This window comes from Colius striatus, chromosome 9, assembly GCF_028858725.1.
Source record: "Colius striatus isolate bColStr4 chromosome 9, bColStr4.1.hap1, whole genome shotgun sequence".
Taxonomy (NCBI): domain Eukaryota; kingdom Metazoa; phylum Chordata; class Aves; order Coliiformes; family Coliidae; genus Colius; species Colius striatus.
Window position 1 is genome coordinate 9,012,186 of NC_084767.1, and position 23,828 is coordinate 9,036,013.

Here is a 23,828-nt window from a genome sequence, read left to right on the forward strand (position 1 = left end):
TCAATCCTAATTACTTTTCAGTGAGGTGGGGATGTTGATTCTTTTTGCTTTTACAGGAAACGATAGTGAGGAAGAAAAAGTAGACAAGTCTACAGGATCACACAAAGAAAATCTGCAGGAGAGGGGACTGGATAAACTTTGCTTGAGAAGGTGCTAAATTGCAAGATACACATGGGAGTCTCCTGTGGGTCTGTAAGATAGTGTCTTGTGTCTGTTTCACTTCCACAAGAAAGCACTCTGGAGAGTCAATGATGAGATCACTTTTAAAATCTGAATACAGTAACTGAATCGTTGATGCTTTTTCCAGTCTCACTTGAGTCTGGGTTGTTCCTGTGCTGACCACACTTACCAAAGGAGTAAGAGTTGTTTAGAAATCTTGTTAAGACTTTTTTACCTCCTTATGTATGATTTATTGTTTTCATGACTGTGTGCAGACAGGAAAAGAGCAAGACTCTAAGCAAGCTCTCCAGAGGAGTAAAAAATATGGTTGGACTCGCCTTCACTGGTTGTTGGAGGTTTGCTGTATCAGGTGCTAGGAGGTGGGAAGTGCCTACCACAGAGCTCCAGATGAAGAGCAGCCCTGTGACAGGGGCATGCTACCTGCCAGTGCCTTTGAAGATCTTTGCTGTGTTAGGCAGCAGAGGTTCCTGCCAATTCAGATTTATCTGTACAATGTCTTTGGGGAAAGTGTGTGTTCCTTGTCCCTTCCCAGTGAAACATCTATGGAGCTTGGTGCTTTTTTGCTTGCATCAGTTCCCTCCTCTGGTTTATTACAGTGATGTGGACTGTTGCAGTAGATGTTGCAGCTTCTGCAGGTGCTGTGAGAGCTGCCATTGTCCCAAAAGGAAATAATATTTGGCCAACCTTCTAAAGTGAACATCAGAGTCATCTCTGAAAAAACTTGGCTTAAGTGAAATGAGAGGATGCTTCTAAGAGTCTTTTCCTTGCCCCCTCTGAACTTTCTTTTGGAAGTTCAAAAGATATCAGTTTAAGGTATTTTTATTTGTCTTCCTCTCCTGTCCACACTGGAGGAAGCTGAAGGCTTGTTGTCACTTTTGGCCCATCCTTGCCAAAACTGGGGCATTAACTTACTCTGCTGGCATTTGCCTAAACAAGGCCAGCTAGCTGTCGTCCTGGGGGATTATCCAGTTCAGGTACAGGAAAATGACCTTGATGTGAAGCCTGCTGTTGGGACACGAAAGCTTGTCAGACCTCCTGAAGCTTTCAGCTAGTGGGAACTTCAGCATGTAGATGGACAAACCAAACATGATCTTTTCTGTACATTGGAGTTGGCCTCAGGGTGAATACACAAAGATCTGGTTGCAGGTGTGAGCTCTCGTGGTCTGGGGTAGTTACCCCTGATGATGCCACTCAAAAGCACCTCAGGCTTCAAGGGCTTGCAGAGAAGACTTCAAATGATGCTCCCTCAGTGCAGCTACTCTTAAGAAGTTTGACTTCTATGGGATGTCAGAGGCTACAGTGCTTGACCTAGAATTTCAATTGAAAGGTTAAAAAAGAGGAACAAAATCATGACCCTGTTGCTTATGGCAGCTCTAATCCAGATCACAATAAAACAAACCATATCCACTTACCTTCAGCTGATCAAGAGGCTCATCTTTGTGGTTTGTGTAGAAGTATGCTCTGGAGAGTATCCAAACCTTCCTTCCTCTCCAGAGCCTCTTGCAGATTCCCTGGGCAGGAAAGAACTGTCATCAGAGGGTGTGTGAAGGGGATAGAGGCATGTTCTTGCTGCACACTTGAAGTATTTGAGATTAATTATCAGAAACAAGCCCAAGGACGAACCTAAATTAAATCTAAAGCCAGGAGCCATTAAAAAAAAGTAAAAGGGAGAATGCTTCTGATCTTCTCTCTGAGGCAAAATAAATACAATTAAATTGAATTGAGTACCCTGAATATTCCTAATACAGTATTAATGTAGAGCCTTGAGTGCCCCTCTTCTTGGAGGAAGTTCTTGGGAATTTGATTTGCACAAAGAAATGATTTTCTTGCCAGATGCTGATGCAAGCTCAGTAAGACTAACGTCTTCAAACATGAAACAATCAGATTTCTTCATGACAAGTTCAACATGAAATTAAAAATTCACAAGACAACAAATAATGTAACAGCCTGCGTTTCTGAAGACCTTTCATCTGACTCCTGAAAGCAATTTGCATTTATCAGTAACTTGGGCAGAGTGAGAGCCCTTGGCCAACATTCTCATCTATTGTTATTATTTGTTTGAAAGTCAAAGCTGCAAGGGAGGGGATACAGTTAGTGCTGTTGAGGGTAAATGTTTAGATAAATGGGAACAAAGCCATGTCAGTAAGCAACTGCTGTCCATCCTTTCCATGAGCCTGCCTGCCAAGTCTTCACTTTGCCAGGTTGATGGACGTGCTTGGGGCAGTGTCAGTGTTTTATCACCTCACAGAGGCACTTGGATTCCAGGTTGTTAGTCTTCTGTCTGGTTGCTTATAACGGAGGGATTTCCATCAGCAGCTTCCACCACCCATCTTGCAATTATGGGAAGAAGGAGCTGCAAGTTTAATGGAAAACTGGAAATAACCAAGCTTGAAGAAGCCATAGGTACAGAAAGACTTATCACTCAAAGTCTGGAATTTAATTTCAGGAGTCATAGGTACTTTGCCAACAAAGGAGACTGAGGGGAGATCTTATTAACATTTATAAATATCTAAAGGGTGGGTGTCAGGAGGTTGGGACATTCCTTTTTTCTATAGTAGCTAGCAACAGGACAAGGGATAATGGGATGAAGCTGGAACACAAAAAGTTCCACTTCAATATAAGAAAAAACTATTTCACTATGAGGTGAGGGAGCCCTGGCACAGGCTGCCCAGAGAGGTTGTGGAGTCTCCTTCCTTGGAGATCAAGACCCACCTGGACACATTCTTATGTGACCTGATCTAGGTGAACCTGCTTCTGCAGAGGGGTTGGACTAGATGATCTCTAAAGGTAGCTGCTTTTTCATAATTTTAGGGGAGTGTTTCAGGTCCAGGCTTAGCTTTAGTGTTACATTAGCTGAAAAGTTGCTTCTGCTAGCAGGAGCAAATAAGGGACTTTTTGTTCAAATGCTTCTACCAGCCATGCTGTTAGCGTCTTAAAAAGAGTTTTTTTATCATCCTTTAATCATCTTCTGCAGCTTCTCTAAGTTTTTTGTTGCGTAACCTGAAAGGCCATGTGTTCTTTTGGGTCTTGAGAGACTCTTATAACAAGTTATTGCTGTAGTATCCTGTTAATTTTCTCCTCAGCATGATCATGGACAGCTTGTGAAAATGGTTGAGTGTCCATCCCTTGGGTAAAATCCTTTGTTTCTAATTCTGCTCCTAGGATTGTTAAACCGCTGTCTTCCTCACATCCTACCTATTGCAGTGTTAGTCTTACACCTGACTTGCTTAAGAGCTGCTCATACCTTCCACTGTGGCAACTTTTACTAAATATTTAAAGAGACTCTTAAGACATGCAGATTAGATTCCTACTGATAGTTTCAAGCAGCTCCTTTTTATTAATTATTCATTATGTGGTAACTAGGCATCCTTATTCAAGCACAGTAGTTTAGACAGCTTAAAGCACTTAGTCAACTGAATATTGGAACCAAGCAAAAACGTAATAGCGTTGACAGTGAAATGAAAAATATTTGGGACACTTTTTCACAAAACTAAGACAAATATTGACAATTAAATTTGCTTAATTGCTATTAGGACCAGCTGTGTGCCTGTGACCTTGTACCTTTTTCATGATCAGAAACCTGAAAAGAAGTGTATTGGTGGTGTTGGGCTGATGGAGATGGAAGTGGTGTAGCTGTTCAGGACTGTGTTACCAAAAAAATACCTTTCTTAAAGCCCACCTCCTGTGTTCTGCAGCGATTCACTGCTGTGCCTGCTGCCAGGGAAGGAAAGGTTTACTCCCCTTCTGAGATGCTGTTTGGATAATGTCATTTGAGATGCTTTTCTGAATACATTCTGATTTAATGAGTCTTTATTTTTACTTACCTATGGAATCTGGCTGAGAATGTTCTCTTTCTCCTTTTTAGTAAAAGCCCCTCAGCAGCCAAAGAGGATGGGAAGGGTTGTAATTGCTTTCATGTTGTCAGATGCAGCATAATGCAGTCATGGCAATGATGTTTTCTGAAAGGTTCTTTTTTAACAGTGAACTAGTAGAAGTATTTTATTAGCGATGTTATAAAGCAGTTCAATGTCAGTATCTTAGAGCTTGTGTGTGCGTGTGCTTGGTTGGATGTTTTAAGAGGCAGAACCAGGATGGCTTGAACAGCAGAGGAGTTGGAGAGTTGTGTCATGACTTCATCATGAATTATTCTGTGTAGTGATTCAGCTTGGCAGAGCTCATTGGAGTTCATTCTGGATCAATGGTCACCTCCTAAGGAAAAAGGAAAAAGTCCTTATTCCACTTTCTTGTTATGGGATGAAATGACGGGCTGTTTTGAAATATTGCCATAAATGGTGGAGCTTCTCCAGGCAGCAGTATGAACCTACATTGCATTGATCTTGCCTCCTTCTGTTTTTTTCTCTCTAAGAAACTACACAGATAGAGGACCCTCGTGTGCAATGGCGGCGGGAGCAGGAGCATATGCTGAAAGACTATCTTGTCCTGGCCCAGGAGGCGATTGCTGCCCAGAAGGAGATTTATCAAGTGAAACAGCAGAGGCTTGAGTTGGCCCAGCAAGAATATCGGCAGCTGCATGATGTTTGGGAGCACAAACTGGGCTCTCAGACCAGCTGTGAGTACTTAATGGACTCTTAGGCAGTGACTTTCTCAGTCATGAACCCACTGAGACAGTAAAATGCTTGAAGCTGGTCCTCTGATAGAATACTGGGATGTGTTATGTCATGTCACTCTCCATATTCCTTCAGCTGGTTTCAAAAGCTCCATGACACCTATTTGGTAAAGGATTATTGCTATGAAACACCAGTGTGGTTGGCTCAGTTGCTGGAGTCAGTGTGCAAATTTTCAGCCTGGGCTTCAACAAGTGTGGGGAAAACAAAGTGTTGGTTGTCTCTATGAAAGAATGAAGTTAGATGGCATTTTTTGTGATTCCCTTCTCCAAAGTATGGAAACAAGGCAAGAAGGCTCATCTTGGATAGCATTCTGAGGCCTTCTTGGAGTTTAACATCCCAAGTGGTTGAGTGACTGGCTCAGGTTGCTAAGGGTCTATATTTTATGCCATGTGAAAGGTAACATTGATGGGTTGTCTCTCTGCATACTAAGAACATTGTTTTGTCATCCATATTCTTAGTTACACAGCAAACATCAATACCTGTTGCTTCAAGAGTTGGTGCAGAAGTGTTTGTAGAAAGCTAAGTTTCCTCTTTATTGTTACTAGTTAGGAGCTGGAAAATGTCTAGAGGAGGATTTATTCGATGCAAATCTTCAAGAATCATTTTTACAACCCTTAGCATTGGAGAGCTTTATGTTCTTGCTAGCCACATCAGTGGAATGACCTGCCTCTGCTTCACTCTTGCTGAGTTGTGTCTTATGGTGGCAAATTCCACTGACTCATTTTAACATCCACTGATGTTAAAGCTGTTTAAAAGCTTTCTGTCAGCTAGAGGATTCTTATTTGATAAAGGGTCCCATCCATCATCTCTGAAGTACAATTGTTGGTCTCTTCCTAAGAGCACTCTACCTGGGTACTGGTACTCCAGGGCAGTACAGTGAGAACGCTGTGAACGTGATTTATGTTGCTGTGATGGGATCCATCTTTAAAAATACGACCACACAGAAAGAACTAGAAATGCTTTCCCACGTTTTATAGTGCATAAACTGATGGCTGCAAGGATCAAAATGCCTCCCTTGCCTACAGCTACCTCTGACAACATTGTACATTGGGGAGCTTCTGTACCATCTGAAGCAGAAGGGGTTTAACCATTGCTGAGAGGAGATTTCTACGCTTAATGGGATGTTGATTTAATCTGGTGTGACACATTGTATGATTGGTTGTGTCCTCAAGGCTGTGTGAAGGCTTGCACTACACTTTTCAGTTTCTTGTCATTCTTAACTTTTCCGTGTTTCTAAACATTCAGTGAATTGCGTACTCAATTAGAAAGCCTAAACAGAATAGTTGAAGTCAACTTTTATGCAGTGCCTGGCTCCGTTAAATGCCTCTGGAATGCAGGAAGCCACACCATTGAATGGGCTGAACGTGTTTGGGAGCCTGAGTTAGGTGTGTTAACCTGGAACAAATGAAGACATTAGAGTTGCAGGATATGCTCTGACCTCCTTAGTATGTACTTTTTGTGAAGTAGTTGTCAGCACTATTGCCTTTACCTGCATTTCAGGCGTGAGAAGAGATCTGGAAAATGGATAAATGGCCTGCACCAGTAATGTGTGGAGATCTGGGTGTGCAGGAGAGATGAGAGGACTGGACTTGTGGTGGGGTTGAGAGAAGAGTAGGGAGGAAGGCCGAACTGCTAAACTGGGTGTTGTATTTGTTCTAGTGGTCTCTGGTTCGTCATCAAGTTCTAAGTATGACCCGGAGATCCTCAAAGCGGAGATTGCCACTACAAAATCCAGGGTAAGTGCTCCAAATAGACCTTTGCTTGCCATGAGTAATCTTCAGATACTTCCAGACCTTATGGCAAATACCAAAAAGAGATGCCACAGAATTTGAAAGAGAGCTAAGGTTGCCTTTCTTAACCTAGGAGAGAATTTATCAGGATTCTCAAATGTTGCCGTTTTAAGTGATTGAAACACTTATTTTTCCCTTAGACTCTAGGCCTCCTTGGAAGCTGGCAGTACATGCTGCAGTACAGATAGGCTCTGAGGTATTTAGCTGTGTGCTGGCTCCTCAGTGTGCCGTGAGTTCTCTCCAGAGACTGGCAGCTGTTTTGTCCTGGGCTTAGTGTGGGTTGTTAGCGGCGGCAGCGTGCGCTCTCATGCAGAGCTTGGATTGGGAAGAAGAAAAGACTAAAGTAAAGTAGGTCAGCCTGGTCTCTGTGGAGGAATATAAAACAGCAAGCTGTAGGGTCAGTGGATTTACAATATGTATTATCATCCTGCTGTGTTACTCATGCAGTGGGGCCTTTTAGTTTGATATCTTGGAGGATGGCCTCTATCACTGCAGTGCAGCTGCTGTCCTGATGCTTAATGGGTTTTTTTAATGACTGGGCAAGTTTTAAACATTTCTGAGTAAAATCTTGAGTTTTCATCATCTTTTCTGCCTATGAGGCTGGAACTTTCCTTGAGCCACTTAAGTGGTGTAATATCTAGGTACTGGCTAAAGCCCCAGCCAGTGATGGTATCCTGATGAGGATGCAGTCAGGGCTGTTAGCTGCTGTTGAGATTAACTGATTATCTGGAAAGTTTGTTTAAAGTCGTATAAGTTTTTTGAATTGAATGGCTAGTGCCGTACCTAAGCATTCATATAAAACATCATTCTAAAAATGTGACACCTTGCTACAGGTTAATAAACTCAAGAGAGAAGTAGCTCACATGAAGCAAGAGCTCCAGTACAAAGAGCATGGATTTCAGACACTGAAGAAGTAAGTTGGTACTCAAGATCTTATTTTCAGTGCAGAACATCTCTGGCTTGTAATGCATCCCCCTCTGCATTTATAAATAGCTGCCTAGATAACGTTAAGCTGAAATATGTTGCTGCTGATATCTTTAGGCATATACAACTGAAAGCAGTACACAGCTATGGGGGTAGTGTTCTCTAAAGCAATGTCTGTATGGAATTGACCACATCAGAACTGATTTCATGGCAAAAGATTTTTTTGAACCAGGATCTCATCAGTTAAATGGTATTCTGTTTTACTCAGGATTACAATGGAGTTGACACTGTATAGCCTGTTGTCTTAAGTATAAGAGCCATTGTTTTAGGACACAGAGGAAAAATTTGGGGTGGAGTGAAAAGTCAGGAAAAGTTTCAGATACTTTCCTTTGACTAGACATCTGATCTGTTTTAAGCAATGCCACTGGTTAATAACTTATTTATTATAAACATCCGCTGCTGTAGAATTCCTTTGAGAAAAGGGAAGGATGAGGAGGCTTATAATTAGGTTGTGCAAGCAAACACATCCGTGTGTGTGAGATCTGTGCCTGTTTTTCATGGCTGAGAATAAGGTAATTCTCATGGATGGCTAAGTTGATCCTGCCTAGGTCAGAAACAAGGTAACTAGCAGCAGTCTGTCCAGACATACTGCTTGGGGGGTGTTCGTATGTGTCTTTGTTCTCCCTGATGAGTCAAAGGGATGGTATGTCTAAAATAAAGAGTTCTGAAGCTTCATGTACTTCTGAGTGGAGTAATGTAGGCAGTGATGAGTGGGCTTCTTTGTTCCTTCTGGTGTCTTTTTCCGGAGTGCATTTTTCTTCAAAATTAACATAAAGATGCATGTCTCAAGGATGATTAAATTAACTGGACTTCATGAAGTGTTAGCTTACTGTATTTTTTAAAACTTCCACGCAGGATTGACATGAAAATGTCTGATAGTCAAGGTGGCTACAAACTTGATGAGGCACAAGCCATTTTAAGTGAAACAAAAGCTCTCAAGAAGGCCATCACGTCGGGGGAGAAAGAAAAACAAGACCTCATTCAGGTATTGAAATAGGATGACTTGATAGTGTTTTCTGTCACCATTGCTATCAGACTGACTTTCTGGGAAGTAATTTAAGTATTTTGCATTTCAGATATGTAATCTAGATTTTTATTAACATAAATTAGTTCTGTATCATGGTTGGCCTTCAGCAGTTTGTTCTTAAGAGCCTGAAAATAATAAGTAAAAAATACAGCAACTAAATTAGTAAGCACTTGATGAGACATAAGTGTTTGTCTCGGGGTTTATTAATCAAGAATGAAGCAGTGTGTCTCTACTGCTGTCAAAGAGGAGACCTGGAAAAGCTGTGAAAACACTGTGGCCCTCTTGGTCTGCCATCTCCATCAGAGAGCTTGTCTGTCCAGACAAGACAGTATGTTCGTGCCTTTGGACTGCTTTGTGCCATGGGAGGTACAGTCCAGCCACACCTGATCTCATGTTTGTGCAGTCTGAATGCACACAATAAACACAGTCAGATTTTAATCATGTAGTTTAGACTAAAGCTATGTAGCTGTTGAGGTACTTTGGGCAGAAGTAGAGCTCACCTCATGATTTCTTATGGTTTTAGAGCTTAGCTAGGTTAAAAGACACCTTCGTGAATGACAGAGGATCCCAGTCAGACCTGTGGGCCAGCAGCGTGTCTGTGGAAAGCTCCAGCCCTTTGTTACCCCGGCAGTACCTGGATGTCAGCTCCCAGACAGATGTTTCAGGAAACGTGAGTAATGTGTGAGCAACCAAGTACCTGTAGAGACAGTCCTCTGAACTAGATGTAGTACTGCCTTAGTTTCCCAGTGTGGGCAAGTATCTATGAAATGATACCTTCTTCTGGTTTGAACTCCAGTGTGACCTTGATTTTTGTGTGCAGTTTTAGTGTACCTCTAAAGGCAACCTGTTCTTTCCCACACTATCTCTATTAGAACAATCCAGGTGGGAATAAAAGAGGAGTAAGTTGTGGTTTGCCTCTGGATGTAGCTTTTTGTGATACAAATTTTCCCTTAGCTCTTTAGAGCAGTGATACGCTGCCAGATAAGAAACATTCAGCAGCCATGTATGGGCTAAGTTCCCATGAGGATCCTTCCCTTAAGAGTGCCTTTGGCTTCTAGTGTGTTGCAGGTATTCTGATGCCATCACACACCTGTAGTACCCATAAACCTTCAGTCCCACTTGTGCAACAAGATCATAGCTGTCAGGTTGGTGCCAGCCTCAGCAAGGGCTTGGTCAGCTCTGTGGGGACATCACAGAATCCTTCCCAGAACCTTTACTTTAAACTTTGTAGCCTTTTTCAGTCAGGGCCACACATGTGACTAAAGAATGTCAGATTTGGGCATGATGGGATGTCTTTTGTCTTTCTGACTTCACAGCCAAAGCAAGATGTCATCCAAAACAAAACACAGTGCAAAACTTAGATTGCAAACAATGTTTAAGACAAAAGATTACAAGGCTGTGTGTGTGTGTGTGTGTGTGAAAACAGAAGCCTGAAATAGATGTGGTAGATTTTCTGATGAACTAGGCCAAAAAGATCCTCTGAGTCTTGTGAGTTTTAAGTATTTGAAGAAATGAGGAAAAATTTAATCAAAAGCAATGTTTTCCTATTTTGTGACTGATTTAAGTAGCAAGTGAGTTTGACAAGAGCAAGTGTAGCTTGTAGCATGATCAATTAGACAAGGGAATATGGAAGGGGAGTGGTTACTAAGTTGCTTATTTTCTGTTTTCTGTCGCAGTTTATTACCAGCAGCAATAATCAGTTGGCTGAGAAAGTGAGATTACGCCTTCAGTACGAAGAAGCAAAGAGAAGGTAATTGTTTGGGCTGCAGTACCATTTGGCTGTCACACAGCTCATTCTGAAGATAGGTTTTACTAGAAAAGGTGGCACTCAGATGGAAACCCAGCATTACTGCTAAATAAACATGTTGGGTTTTGAGCCAGTGAGACAATAGGCTTTCTGGGCCAATGTTATCATTGAAGAAATAAATAACCATCCTAGAAATTACTGAGTGACTAATACATGAAGAATTCAGTCTGGCCACACCTGTGGGGATGTAAGTGCTTTTGCTACCTGTTGCCAATGCTTCCCCATTCCTAATAAGGAGACTGTACAGCAAGGCATCTCCTTCCCATATTCAAAATGAAATGAATGTTTGCATGGCTTTAAGTCTGATAAAGTTAAGAAGTGTATGTTTATTTATGTTAACACCTAACATATCAGCACATCATCAATGGCTACGATTGCAGAGCTTACATGCTTAGCTGTGAGAATGGAAGTTTTCACCTTTGCCTCTGATCTGAAGTGAATCAAGACTAGTTTTTAAAAATTTGTCTACTTAACAGGCCAATTTAAGCAAGAGTTTTCTGGGATTTACTTGTTTTAATAAATAATAGCTAACTCAAGTGCTACTTAGTTCAAGTGCTGTTTAGTTCACCGAAAAACCACTGAGCGTTATTACTGAAGGCTTTGACTGGCTTGGTGCCTGTTCAGCAATGCAACCATCAGTGGTGGTGACTTTAATTTTAACTGCTCTAAAGGGACTGTGCAATTCCAGAGTAATAACTTCAGGTTCATGCTACAGTCTGTACTTGGGATATATGTAAGGAGGAGGGATTTTCTCCCTCCTCCTTACATATAGAGATAAGAGTTTTAAGGCTGAGGTTACTCACAATTTTCTCATTTAATGTGTTGGCTTGGTCAACAGGCCATGTTTCTCAGTGGCATCATCTGTATCTGTGTCAGTTGTCAATGACTGTGTGTACCCAGCTGCTTTTGAGTTGAACTTAGACTTTTCTTCCTAGGTGGAGCAATTTTGCCAGAACTATCTATCTTGCCAATCCAAGAATTGCCAAATTACCTTGACAGTCAAAAGAATTCTGTGACTTGTTCTAAAACAACGTTAAAATCAGTAATCCATCAGATGCAATGGTTAATTTTTCAGTGTTAAAAACTGCTTTTTTGCTTTTAAGCTTTACTTAAAATTTGCTTAATTCACATTGACTTCAGGTTGAAGTGGCGCACTCTTACTTTAGCTTGTATCTTTTCCAAGGAGGGGCAAATGAAAAGGACAAACCTCAGAAGATAATAAAAATGACAAACCTCAGAAGATAATCAATATGCTCTTTAAAAAGAGACAGAACTTTTTTATAAAGGCAGCACAACAATTTTTATTTGAATAATGATGAAGGGCATACAACACAATCTTACAGTTAAAGCATGTTTGATACCTCATGTCTGTCTTAAACTCTGAAAAAATCTGTAGTGATCTAAAAACCATGATGATGAGGAAAGGTAGGTCTGAGTGGGCGTGAATAATTGATGCTACAATGAAAAGATCTCCAGCTATCAGAGCACTGTGGTTTTGGCTCAGCAGGAGCTGCAGAAACAAACGCCTTGACTGGTTTTAAGCTGGAACAATACTATGGATATAGTGACTCACAAGGAACCTTCTGCTCTTGTGAAAGTTCCTCCTTTTGAATGTTAAAAGTGTTTCCTGTCTCCACAGAAGCATATTAAAATGTTCCAAGAACACAACAGAAGAGCAAGTGCTTTGCCCATGAACGTATTATGTAGGGAGCCCAGTGGTGGAAATACATCTGTCTGCATTATCTGGAATGGTAAAACTTAAAGCCTGAAATCAAGATGATCCCATATTAATTAGGTTAGAACTACTAGATTGAGAAGGGGCTGATGATTTTGAAAGTGAGCTGTAGCAGACAGTTTGCACCATTGTTGTGGAACAGAATAAAGGCACAGATGTAGATGAATATCTTACTGAACTTCCCCACACCGGAGCTGTCAGGATACAATTCTGCTTGTTCCCTTACCCACACTAAGTCTTTTCCTTTCACGACTCAGTGAGACAATGAGAGCCCGAGAGCAGATAATGTTAAACCTGCAAAAAAATAACAAAGGGCAACTGCAGCAACAATTGTAGCCTAATTGTACTGGAAACTGATAATGGGTATCATGTTAAAAGAGATGTCAGTGTTCCATCTCAACAAGGAGATTGCTACTGCAGCGTAAATGTAAGCAGAGAGGCAACTGAATGATGTTGTACAATTTCAGACAGAGCTGTAACTCAGTTGTGCAACTTTTGCGCTCTGTACACTGCTTCAGTTCCTTCAACAGTTAAACTTTAAGCTTGAATCTCGTGTGACAACTCTGGGATTTTACAAGTATTTTATATAATCTCCAAAGATGGACTACTTTAATGTCACAATTAGCAGCATTCAGCAATGGTGGGTGTTTGCTCAGTTTTTAGGCCACACCTCTCACTTTGATTTTTTTTTTTTTTTTTTGTGGAGAACAGAGGCTGGTCTGATACAGGATTGCTCATTGCTGGTCGTGGATACACATCTTAATATACCCTTCCTTCTTTGGAAGTGCATGTGCTCTGAACAATCTCCAAAGAAACTAAAAACTTTACATGTTAAGCCTGTGTCACAGATAAGTACCAGCTTTCCCCATTAAAAAAAAGAAGGAAACTTGATAGAGCAATGAATAAAATCATCCCACTACCTTTTCTAGGTGAAAACAAATAAAACTTGAGCTTCCTGATCTGTATTTAAGTCTTGCAAGCTTGTGGCTGTTCAGAAAGATGGTGTGAGCTGAGCCCAGCGGTGGTGGTTTCTTTGCAGTGCCAACCCAGCCTGGCTCAGCAGTGCTGTAGTTCAGACTCCGGTCAGTGAATGCTGAAGGGCTGGAGTTTTCAGCCAAATGCCAGACATTCTGCAAATCACTACTTTTGTAATGGTGCTGTCTTATTGGAAAAATAGAATAGATAAAGGTCCTTTTAACTGAAAAGAAGAAAAAGAGTGATCATTTATAAAGGATAAAACTTGAGGTTAGTTTAACAAAGCTGTTAGACTCGGAAATGCATAGAGAAGAAATTCCAGTGGAAAAGCCATATCCATGCAAATGTATGCCAAAAGTGATCAGATTAATGCCAGCCAATCCTCTTAAACTCATATCCCTTCAAAATGCACAGAGGAATTCTTGGATTACGAATTAATGCCACTGTTAATTCTTCATTGGAGCACTGTATTGCACTTAATCAGGCACTCAGAACCAAAACAGCTCCTAAGACAACCTAAAAATAGTTGAGCTGAATATCTATCAATTATGGAACTTCGACTTAGAGTAAGCAACCTGCTGTGGGAAAGTGGTTTACAGAAAGCGAGGCTTCTCTTCAGAAAGGTGATCTGTAGTCTATCTCCTGTGATGGAGGAGGCAGGTCAATCTGTGTGAGCCAAATCCTTTCCAGGCTCTCTCGGGGCTCAAATTCCTCTTGGCCTCTGGAGCTTGGAAGACAAAGGTTTATTCTTCAAAGCCATTCAGCAGTCATGTAGCTGCTGCTGCCCAGATCTGCATCTTATTACTTAACTCCACACACTTTGATTTTGTTAGCATTGAATTTGCTCAGTGCATGCCTGTGTGCTGGTTTGCTAGAGGAAGCCTGCACCATCCCGTGCACTTCTGTAGCATAAACCAGGTTCTAGAAAGAGTGAGCTGGGTGAGCTCTAGAGGTCCGTTCTAATCCTGACCATTTTGTGATTCTGTAACTGAGCACTTCAGATACCTGGGAAACTGGGAATGGGCATATAGTTCAAGTGAGCACCCTCCTTACCCACTACCAGCTGTACTCTCTGCTGTCAATCAAAGCTCCTGCTAAATTCTAGATATATGTTGCTGTTGCTTTTAGTAATCATCATCTTGCCTGAAATGATGTGGTATGGTGCTGAAGCATTATCGAAACAGACTTAAAACTGAAATCTGGAATGATGCTTCTAATAAAAACAGACTTAAAATTATATGCAAACAAGTGGCTCTGGGTTTAGGTAAGATTGCATTGCCTCTTTGACTCTCTGCGTCCTCAGGTGTAGGTTGTACCAGAAATAGTATAACTCTTGGATGTGCCCAAAATGCTTGGTGTTGAGTCAGGAGATGTATTCTTCCAGTAGCAGCATGCATATGGTTAAATTCCTCATCATAAAGACAAGCGGTTTCTAAATTTTTGAGTAGCCACAGATCTTTATCAGCCCATCTGAATCACACACAGAAGGTATACAGTTCTCTTCCATAAAACTGATTAAAGACCAAATCTTTACCGCATGATGCCCTCCACACCGAGTACTGTGAGGTCATTAGCTGTAAGGCCTATGAAACACCCTATAGTATCTGACAGCTTTTTTCGAGATCCAGAATTTTGCTTCTGCTGTTTCTCTGACTGGTGGACACTGCAGATTAGCCAGAAACTTAGCTTCCCACTGGGAGCAAACAAGTTAAATACCATGCTGCATGCCCTCGTCCCGGCAGTGCATTCAGTTGACAGCACCCTGGGAAAGAGAGCAAGAGGGTGAGGGTAGTTGTCTCTGAGCTGAGAGCCTTCTTCAGGGCAGTCGAAGATGTGGTTGGTTGTGATGCACGTTTGCACTCCTCATGGAGTAACTGTTCTTTCATTAACTTATTTTTTTCCCTACAGAATAGCAAACCTGAAAATCCAACTGGCTAAGCTGGACAGCGAGGCCTGGCCTGGTGTGCTGGACTCGGAGCGGGATCGCCTCATATTGATTAATGAGAAGGAGGAGCTCTTGAAAGAAATGCGGTTTATTAGCCCCAGAAAATGGACTCGAGGAGAGGTGGAGAGACTGGAGACGGAGAGAAAGCGCCTGGAGGAAGACCTTCAGGCTGCTCGAGACACTCAGAGCAAAGCTCTAACTGAGAGGTAGGTTACTGGGCATAGGACAGAGCTTGCCTTGCTGGACAAGAGGTAATCAGGAGCAAGCAGTAACATCCCAGACTGAATGTTGGTAGCAGTGTGCCCTCAGATTTCCAGGAGACTCTTTCTACTTACAAGGTTTCTGAAATCATCTCCCAAAAGAAACCGCCTGCAACTTCCCAAGTGGGGAAAAGTTATTGTTCCTACAAATGGATCCCCTATGACAATGTTAGAAACGCTCGAAATAGCCCAGTAAAATGTTAGTGTACTATGGTGTTTCTGTATGCAGGCAGCACCTCGCAGCAGCTTCCACAGTTGCTGTGCAGTCTGGAGCTTGGTAAATGTCAACAGATGGAATTTTAAATTTTTTAAATTTGTTGTTTGTTCTGAGCATCCTTTATATGATTCCTGTAGGAACTGGTATTTGACAGGGCTGGGGGAGCTGCATGGAATAGCCTGTGAATCTAAACTAGCTGAAAAAAAATACCAACTATCCTCCATAATTTTACTTGTGTTGCAGGGGGAGATCTCATGGGAATGTGCAGTGAGGATGAATACTGCATTAGGCCTTGCCTACAAGCACTTGACAATCTGGATGTATTAATGTGGGTGGCTATGGCAATGCTACTTCTAGCTGCAGTCTTTTGAATACATATGGAACAGGCGTGTTGCATTTACTCTCTCTGTGGCTCTATATTTTCATTTCTTCTAGATGCTCAATGTAGAGTTTTCTACATAATCTTTTCATGGTTTTAAAATGCTGGGAAAAAAGTGTAGGTATCTCAGGTGTTTCAGCTGCAGGACTTTTGCCAGCCTGAAATGTTTGTGGTTCAACAAATATTTCTGATCTTGCTGTAGAATGAACACTTTTGTTTGTGATTTTTAGGAATATGGTCTTGTTCCAGTGTGTAAAAGAAATAGCATTATTTTGGCAAGGGTTTCTTGTCCTGAGGCCTGCTAATCATAGAATAGTTTAGGTTGGAAAAGACCTTTACAGTCATTGAGCCCATCAGTGAAGTTAGGATGTGAGGTTCCAGGTGCATGTGTTTGTGTCTCAAACCAATTCAGGTGTGAAATAAAACTATGATCTTGCTGAAGTCCATAATTGGTGTAAAGCAGTAATGAGATGGTTAATAACTAAACTATGCAGAGCTTAGTCATCCTTAAACCTTACTGAAAGCAAAATAAAGCATTTACACCTCTATTAGCACAGTGAGTAAAAGGATGCAATAGTGTGTAGGGAGCAAAATTTGCCAGACTTATTTTGAGACCTGATCATAGAAACATTGACTTTTATAGTACTAGCTGTCATTTTTTTTCCCTTTTGTGAATATTTGCAGAATTGGGTTCCACATTTTAAGAGTATTGGAAGTTGGTAAACAACTACCCATGCTGACCAGATTGTGTCCCATGTAATACTGGGTGTCCTCACTACCTTTTTAGGATTTCATAGGAAAAAACCCATGTTTTTTTCTTTAGTTCCCAGTTTAAGTGATAAATGCTGCTTCAGCTCATCTTTTCCTTCTGTTTTCTCTTAGATTGAAGTTGAACAGCAAAAGAAACCAGCTAGTCCGAGAACTGGAGGAAACAACCCGATTAGTTGCAGTGTTGCACACGCAGCTGAAAAGGTATGTAACCTTGTACAGAAGTTGTAGGTGCTTTAACTGCATGTGGTGTGGCTGCCTTTCTCTGCTAACAACTTCATCCCCCAACAGAGAGGTCTAAAAGGCCTTTCAGTTGTGGTAGTAACCTAAGATTGTTCTATAGGCAGTGAAAAGAGAAGGCTTGAACCTGTCACAGTTTTAGATGGACGCTTTAGAATAGGATAAATAACCTTGTGGTGGTGCTTCTGTCAGACAACAGAAGGAGTTTGTTCAGTATCTTCTATTTTGGACATGTAAGCTTTAGGTGATTAAGGATAGATCAGATTTTTCTACTAATGTTTAATTACTGAATCATTATATTAATAAAGTGTCTTAAAGACAGCTTAACACTCACATAGCAAATGAAGTGAATCTTAGTAATGCAACTCGTTCCAAATGTGCTATTGCTTGCAATGCAGACAGTGTATTGAGATATCCTTGACTCTAGTGTGGTTTGTATGGGATAAAGAAATGTTTCTGCAGTTGCGGTGTGGTCTGATTGTTCAGGCTGTAGTTTTGGAAGAGCACAGGATTACTGGTTCCAGACAAATGCGTGACTGGGGGCAGTAAGGCCAAATCACCATTAGCTAAAACTATGGTCTTATCTTTTTTGATTAGGAGGAGAGTTTGGTGGGAGTTTTGTTTGGTTGAGGTTTTCTCCTGTCAGTGTGTACTGAATTTACTCTGTTTGTAGCTTCTGCTCCACTTGGATTCTGTTTCATTTTGTGAAGATGCCATCGAAAAGACTGGAAAGAAATCATAGTGCAAGACTGACATGTAAATAAGCCTCCATGGAGAATAACTCTCTGTGATGCTCTTATGCAGTGGAAATGCATCATATTTTCATTTCATCTAGCTGATTAGGGATCTTTTGAGGTGACCGAGAAGCATGTGAAACTAATTTCGTCCTAACCAAGTTCCCAGTGTTCTTGGCATGCTCCTTCATGAGAATAAGCATTTGTTATTAACCTCATAATGCAAAATGTCTGGCATTCAAAGGTATGCAAAAAATTAAGTTGAGCCCAATTTGTTGATAGGGAAAAGATTCATTAAACAACCTTCCCTTTTCATAGTGAAATCCACTGATAAGCTGTGAATTCATTAGTTCTTGCCAGATGTAGATATACTACTAAAATGCAAAATTATCTATCATGTTTCAGTTAAGTTTCACCCAAAAGCTTTTGTTGAACAAATATGTTGCACTGCACATCTGTCATACAAATACAGGAGACATTTTGTGCCAAAATTACACTAAATTGTGCATATTTGCCTTTTTCCCATAAGGTTGTGGACATAATTACACAAATGCAGCTTCTAGCTTTTACCCCATAAATAATAAATAAGGGATTATTAGGCTTATTAACATCCTCACTGTTTTTCAGTGGGGTAGCTCAGGCCACTTAGATGCAGAAATTTTTCAATAGCTAATCCATATCTGAACCGAGGGTTAAGGATCTTTAAACAGTCAGTAATGAGCAAGGGGTTTAACATCTGGAGCCAGGAGTGTTGGTTTAAGTGGAGTTTCTAGGCATGATGTATGCTGTAGTCAGTACTGGAGGGTTTGTTGGGCCTTTTGAGCAGAAAACAGTGTGCTGTGGTGTCTGTGCTCTCATCTGAACAGACCTATATTCAGCACCTGCTTAAAATTAATTTTGCTCTCAGTTATATTCTGAACCTATATCTCTAGGGATAAACAATTTGTGTGAATTGATTTCACAGCCCAGCCCCAACCCTTTCCTTTGCTCTCCTGGCCCTGGATTCCACGTAGCAGTCTTTCACGTAGGTAAATCCTGGCAGTTTTCTGGTATACTGCTGGTTTTTGTGAACTCCGAGGGCCAGTTCTGGGCAGCTGTAATATTGCCTTTTGACTGTGGGTCCAAGATTGAGGCAAATGGAAGAAAATTTCCAAATGGTCAGACAGTTTGTTGCAATAACTTCATCTTCTTGCATGGGCCTTGCTCATTTTTGTGGTCTGCCTTGGAGATTAACAGGAACTGTGGCCTTTTTTTATACACAGATGAGGGAGGAGAGTGTTGTCACTAATTTTAATTGATCTGGAAGTATTCATTTGAGTTGTTTTGGCTAAACAAGAACTCTTATAAGGTTGCTATGGTGAATAGAAAAGAAATGTGGATGAACTATATTACTTTTACTGAAAAGTGACACAACTTTTCTGCTGGGTGGACTGTGGTTCTGGATTGTCATGGGGACTAATGCATATGGCCTGAGCTAACAAAGCAAAATGTACCATGTGGGCTTGCAATGTTTTCCTGAGAAATGAAGAAATAGAATATAATGGTTTTCTGACTTGTTTCCTTCAGTCTCTCTACCAGCATGCTTTCCCTCTCCTCGAGCAGCAGCCCTGGCTCTCTTGCATCTAGCAGAGGATCTCTTGCCACCTCCAGCCAGGATTCATCCACCTCAGCCAGTTTTACTGATCTCTACTACGACCACCTGGAGCAGTTGGAGCAGTTGGACTCGGACTATCAAAACAAGCTTGATTTGCTCTTAGAAGGAGCCACTGGGTTTAGACCATCAGGCTGTATCACCACTATTCATGAAAACGAAGTAGCAAAAACTCACAAAGCAGACACCACCAGTCGCATACAGGCTCTGAGATCACTGTCTGGTACTCCAAAATCCATGACATCACTGTCTCCAAGGTCATCCCTCTCTTCTCCATCTCCACCTTGCTCTCCACTGGTGACAGACCCACTCCTAACTGGTGATGCCTTTTCAAGCCATATGGACTTCGATGATGCAGAGCTAAGTACAAATCTCTCAGAACTCACTCTAAACAGTGGGAGTGGCAACTGTAGACTGGAAGAGCCTAGAGCAGGAGAGAAACATCTAGGTCAAGGTATGGTAACAAGCTATTTGCATGCACATACACGCATTTATTTTTAATGTAGTTTATAGAGCACTGAGAAGCAAGTATTTCAAAAGCTGTCATGTTGCTGTCTTTGTGTTGAAAAGTGTATTCATCTGTGTGTTCTATCTTGCTCAGGAGAAAGGGTTGGTATTTTAGTTTGCACATGACAAGTGCTGCTGATCTGATGAGTCTTGCAGAAGACTAGGTGTGTTTTTAGGGAACTTGTATGCACGTGTACACAAATCACAGGGATTTCATGTGCAAATAGAAATGGTTGTAGTGAGATTCCTGTTGAATTTGACACTTAACTATGCAGAATGTAGTCTGGTGTTTTGAGTCTGGGAGGGGGCACATAATGCCATATTGACACAAACTTTTTGGCTAAGTTTTGAGGAAGGCTGAGAAAGCCGTTTAGTTTTATATTTAACAAGTGATAATAAAAATCCTTCCCTGTCACCTCAGCATGCACAATGTCTTGCTCTGGTACCCAGTAAATGGTTCCCAGTAAATCAGTGGCGATGAATTTATTCACTTCAACTGAGCAGACATGTCAAGGCTGTGCTTGGATTTCTGCTGTTTTGAGGGGGCTGGTCTCTTAGCAACAAAAACGTGTTTAGATTGTGAGCATGATAAAATAAGACACTTAGAGATAGTGAATGTTCTCATACATGCATATGGCTTGGTGGTGGGTGGAGAAGGGTTCATCCTTTTTTAGAATGCTGGCTGGGCTGAAGTGGATGGAAAGCAGTAGGCTGCAGTCAGGGCAGTCATGCTGGGGCTTGTCTGAAGCCCTTGTGACTGTAGCTGGGTTAGATCCAATAGAGATGAGTGAAATGACTGGATTTGTAACTGTAGTGAGGAAGAGCTTTAAAGGTGGTATAAACTTGCAAGCTATAGTGGTGTGAACCAGCAAGTTGTTTCTGTTCTTCACGGGATTATCAAACAGCTGAGGTCAATACAGGGAACTAGTACCAAGTTATCACTGCCTTCTGCCTTACAAAGGGTGACACTAGTTAAAATACAATAAATGACACAAGTGCCTTTGAGCTACCATTTTCCTACAGGCAAGAGGTGTTATTCATTTGAGTAGGAAACACTAATTATTCTTATTAGAACTGGGCGCTGATTAGTTTTAACCTTTTTAGCTCCTCAAGATTTGGCAAGGCTGTTAAAGTGAAAGCTCAGGTGTTAAGCAGATTAAGTGATTATTGCTGTTAGCCAGTCAGCAGACAAAATAATCACCATAAGTAGTTTATTTCAGGGCAATAACTAGATGAGATTTTACTCCTCAGGCATTGGGAGGGAGTGATCATAACATACCGTTACTGGATCTGGGGTGGTCAGTACTTGGCCTCATGGGCAAAGCATGCTCACGTGTTCCTGTAAGTAGAGCTGGATGGTATATGTCTGAGGGATTTGCATTTTCTTTCTGTTAGAACAGAAGCTCAGCTAGCTTTGAGGCTGAAACAAGGTTTCCTCTCTCACCTGAGTGATACCTCAGCAGTTTAAGTGGAACTAATAGCAAAACCTAGAATCTGACTGTGGCAATCTCTGAGCTGTGAGGACAGGGCACGACACGGCTCTTCAAAGCCTTGTCATGGTGTGTCCAGGAGAGCACATGGAAGGGAAAATGGCAGGAAGCGAGGAACAAACTTGAAATTCTTGATGTGAGTGGAAAAACTGATGGAAAAAATGTAGGAAGTGTTATTGGCCAGCTAATTCCTGGCCAGTTATTGGCCAGCTTGGGAATATAGAAGAGAATTGAATCAGTTCTGAACTCTGAACTTTCTTTTTAGTGTGATACAGCTTTAGAGACTTAAAATAGAAAATGTAAGTTTTGTGTTAAATAGCTGCATGAAAAAGTTACAGGTTCAGTGTGTGTATGAGACTTGCAGGGCTGAGCCTCCAAGTCCTTTGCAAAAACATAAGGAAAAGGATGGCTGTTTGATGAATCCTTTTCAGGGAACATTTATCTGTATTCAGGTTTACACTTCAGCATTCTGCTGTACAAACAGACACTACTTTATTGCTGGGGTTTGTGCATTTCCGAATTTACTCCCCCACCTTAGCTACAAGGTGCTCTCATGAAGTGCTCTGAAGGCTTTCTGTATCAAAATAACTAGATCACATTGGTAATTGAAGAAGAAAAAGAGTGAAAGCATGTGGAAATCAACCTGTGTTGTCCTTCCCAGGAAGGCCTCATGCAAAGGGATTCCCAGAGCAGCATTTCTGAGACCAGCATGTAAAACTCAAAGAACTCGATCTAGAAAGCCAGCCAGCAGGGAAGGAATTCTTTTCATAGTAAAACCATGGAACAGGGGATACAAAGCAGTGTTGAGGAAAGAAGAAACATAGTTTTGACTCTGTCCTCATACTTTCAGCATAGCCTATGATCAAGAGTGCAGCAGGGGCCAGGCAGGAGGGAGGATGAATTAAAGTGTGAATGTCAGTGTTAAATGGATCCATTTGTTTCAGTTAACGACTGATACAGGGTGTTAGAGATGTTAACTTCTATTCATGTGGTTTGACCTATGGGGAAAAGATTTGGACATTTGTTTCTGTCCAATGGTACCAAGACAAAAACCACCATTCAATGGTGGTGTCAAAAAAATAAATGGATAAATGGGCCCAAATTGCCCACTGCATTCAAGATGTTGGTGTTACCTGTAGCATCCTCTACTGCTGATTGCAGAACAAGGCCTTACCTTTTTCCATAGCTTTGTACACTTGCACGCTTTTTGCACCAGTTTTTTTCAAAGCTGGTTTTAATTCTTAAAGTGGCTTTGTGAGACTGTGCAAAAAAAACCCACAACAAAACCCAACCAACCCTTAAATTTATTTTGTAATAAAGAAAAGATGAAATGGAAACCATATATTGGCTTGAGGGCATTTGCTTTCAAAAGGCTACAGGAAAGAGGGACTGCTTCTGAAAGACAGCCCTTTGAGAGACCACCATGGCCACACTTCTGCCATGGCTGTTAGAGCTGCTCCCTGTGTGACAATGTGGCATCTCCTCACCCTTGGAGCAGGTTTCCCAAAGTCCTGAGAGTGAGGGAGAGCTAAGAGCTAGGTGATGGTTCAAGTGAAAAGGTGCAGAATTGGCAGATGTATCTTTCCCTGTTTTGTAGCACAAGAAATCTATGTGAAATAACACGTTTGTGCAAAAACACTGTTCCAGCCTCCTTGGTTTCTCTTCACAGTCTCCTTTTCCCTGCATTCCTGCATGTGGCTGCTACTTCAAATCCTATCATCTGTCTTTCTCTCCATGTTTAGCTAGTTAACCTGGACTTTCTGACCTGTTTTCTGTCCTGTGTACACTAACCTTTTGGGTTTAGAGGTGGGGGGCTGTGTTTTTTTGCTATTTCCTCTCCTTGAAGTTAAAAGTAGTAAAAGCTCTTCAGGCAGGATATACCCCTCCTCAAAATCCATACTTGACCAGAGGCCTGTGTACTGCTCTCTGGTTACCTAGGACCAGCTAAGTCGCCTGCTTAAGGGTGACTTGCAACAGAAACTGTTTTATTGGTTCATATTTATAACTTGAAGTTCTGCTGCTTCTGCCCGTTGTCTACCTTGTCATAGGATATCTCCTTGCCTTTCCAGTGCTTTGGAAGCCTCTCCTGGCATTGCCTGTGAGGACATGCACCCATGGAGGTGCCAGGGGTAGCCAGTTGTAATGCACTCAGCACAACCTGTGTATAACCTCACTAGTAAATTAAATTACATTAAACTTCAGTATTAAATGGGCATTGAGTGTGGAATGAAGCCCTGCTCTTGCCTCCACCGCATAGGCTGTTCCTCAGGTTGTCCAGGGGCTTATTGACCTCCAGAGCAATCAGGCACGTTCCTGAAGCACTAACTTCAGGGTGGCTGTTGAGCACAGCCTGCCCTACCTCTGTCCCCTTTTGTCTTCAGAAACATCCTGTTGCTGAACAATGCTTGGGTGGGGGAAATAAAGGCAATTCAAGGGGAGGATAAGAAAAAAAGGCTGTTCCTGATAGAGGTTTGCTTTCATTAACACTTGTTTTTTATTTTCCTCTGTGCT

The 23,828-nt window shown here is 41.5% G+C and overlaps 1 protein-coding gene across 1 annotated transcript in view; it reads left to right on the forward strand.

Moving 5' to 3' along the window:
• WWC1 (WW and C2 domain containing 1) overlaps positions 1 to 23,828 on the forward strand; it is a 70,945-nt gene that overhangs the window by 35,265 nt on the left and 11,852 nt on the right. Inside the window, exons 3-11 of the mRNA XM_062002974.1 lie at positions 4,547 to 4,750; positions 6,468 to 6,544; positions 7,432 to 7,511; positions 8,438 to 8,567; positions 9,133 to 9,279; positions 10,286 to 10,359; positions 15,035 to 15,277; positions 16,810 to 16,899; positions 19,236 to 19,774. Coding sequence (XP_061858958.1) covers positions 4,547 to 4,750; positions 6,468 to 6,544; positions 7,432 to 7,511; positions 8,438 to 8,567; positions 9,133 to 9,279; positions 10,286 to 10,359; positions 15,035 to 15,277; positions 16,810 to 16,899; positions 19,236 to 19,774 — 1,584 coding nt within the window. The remainder of the gene's footprint in view (positions 1 to 4,546; positions 4,751 to 6,467; positions 6,545 to 7,431; positions 7,512 to 8,437; positions 8,568 to 9,132; positions 9,280 to 10,285; positions 10,360 to 15,034; positions 15,278 to 16,809; positions 16,900 to 19,235; positions 19,775 to 23,828) is intronic.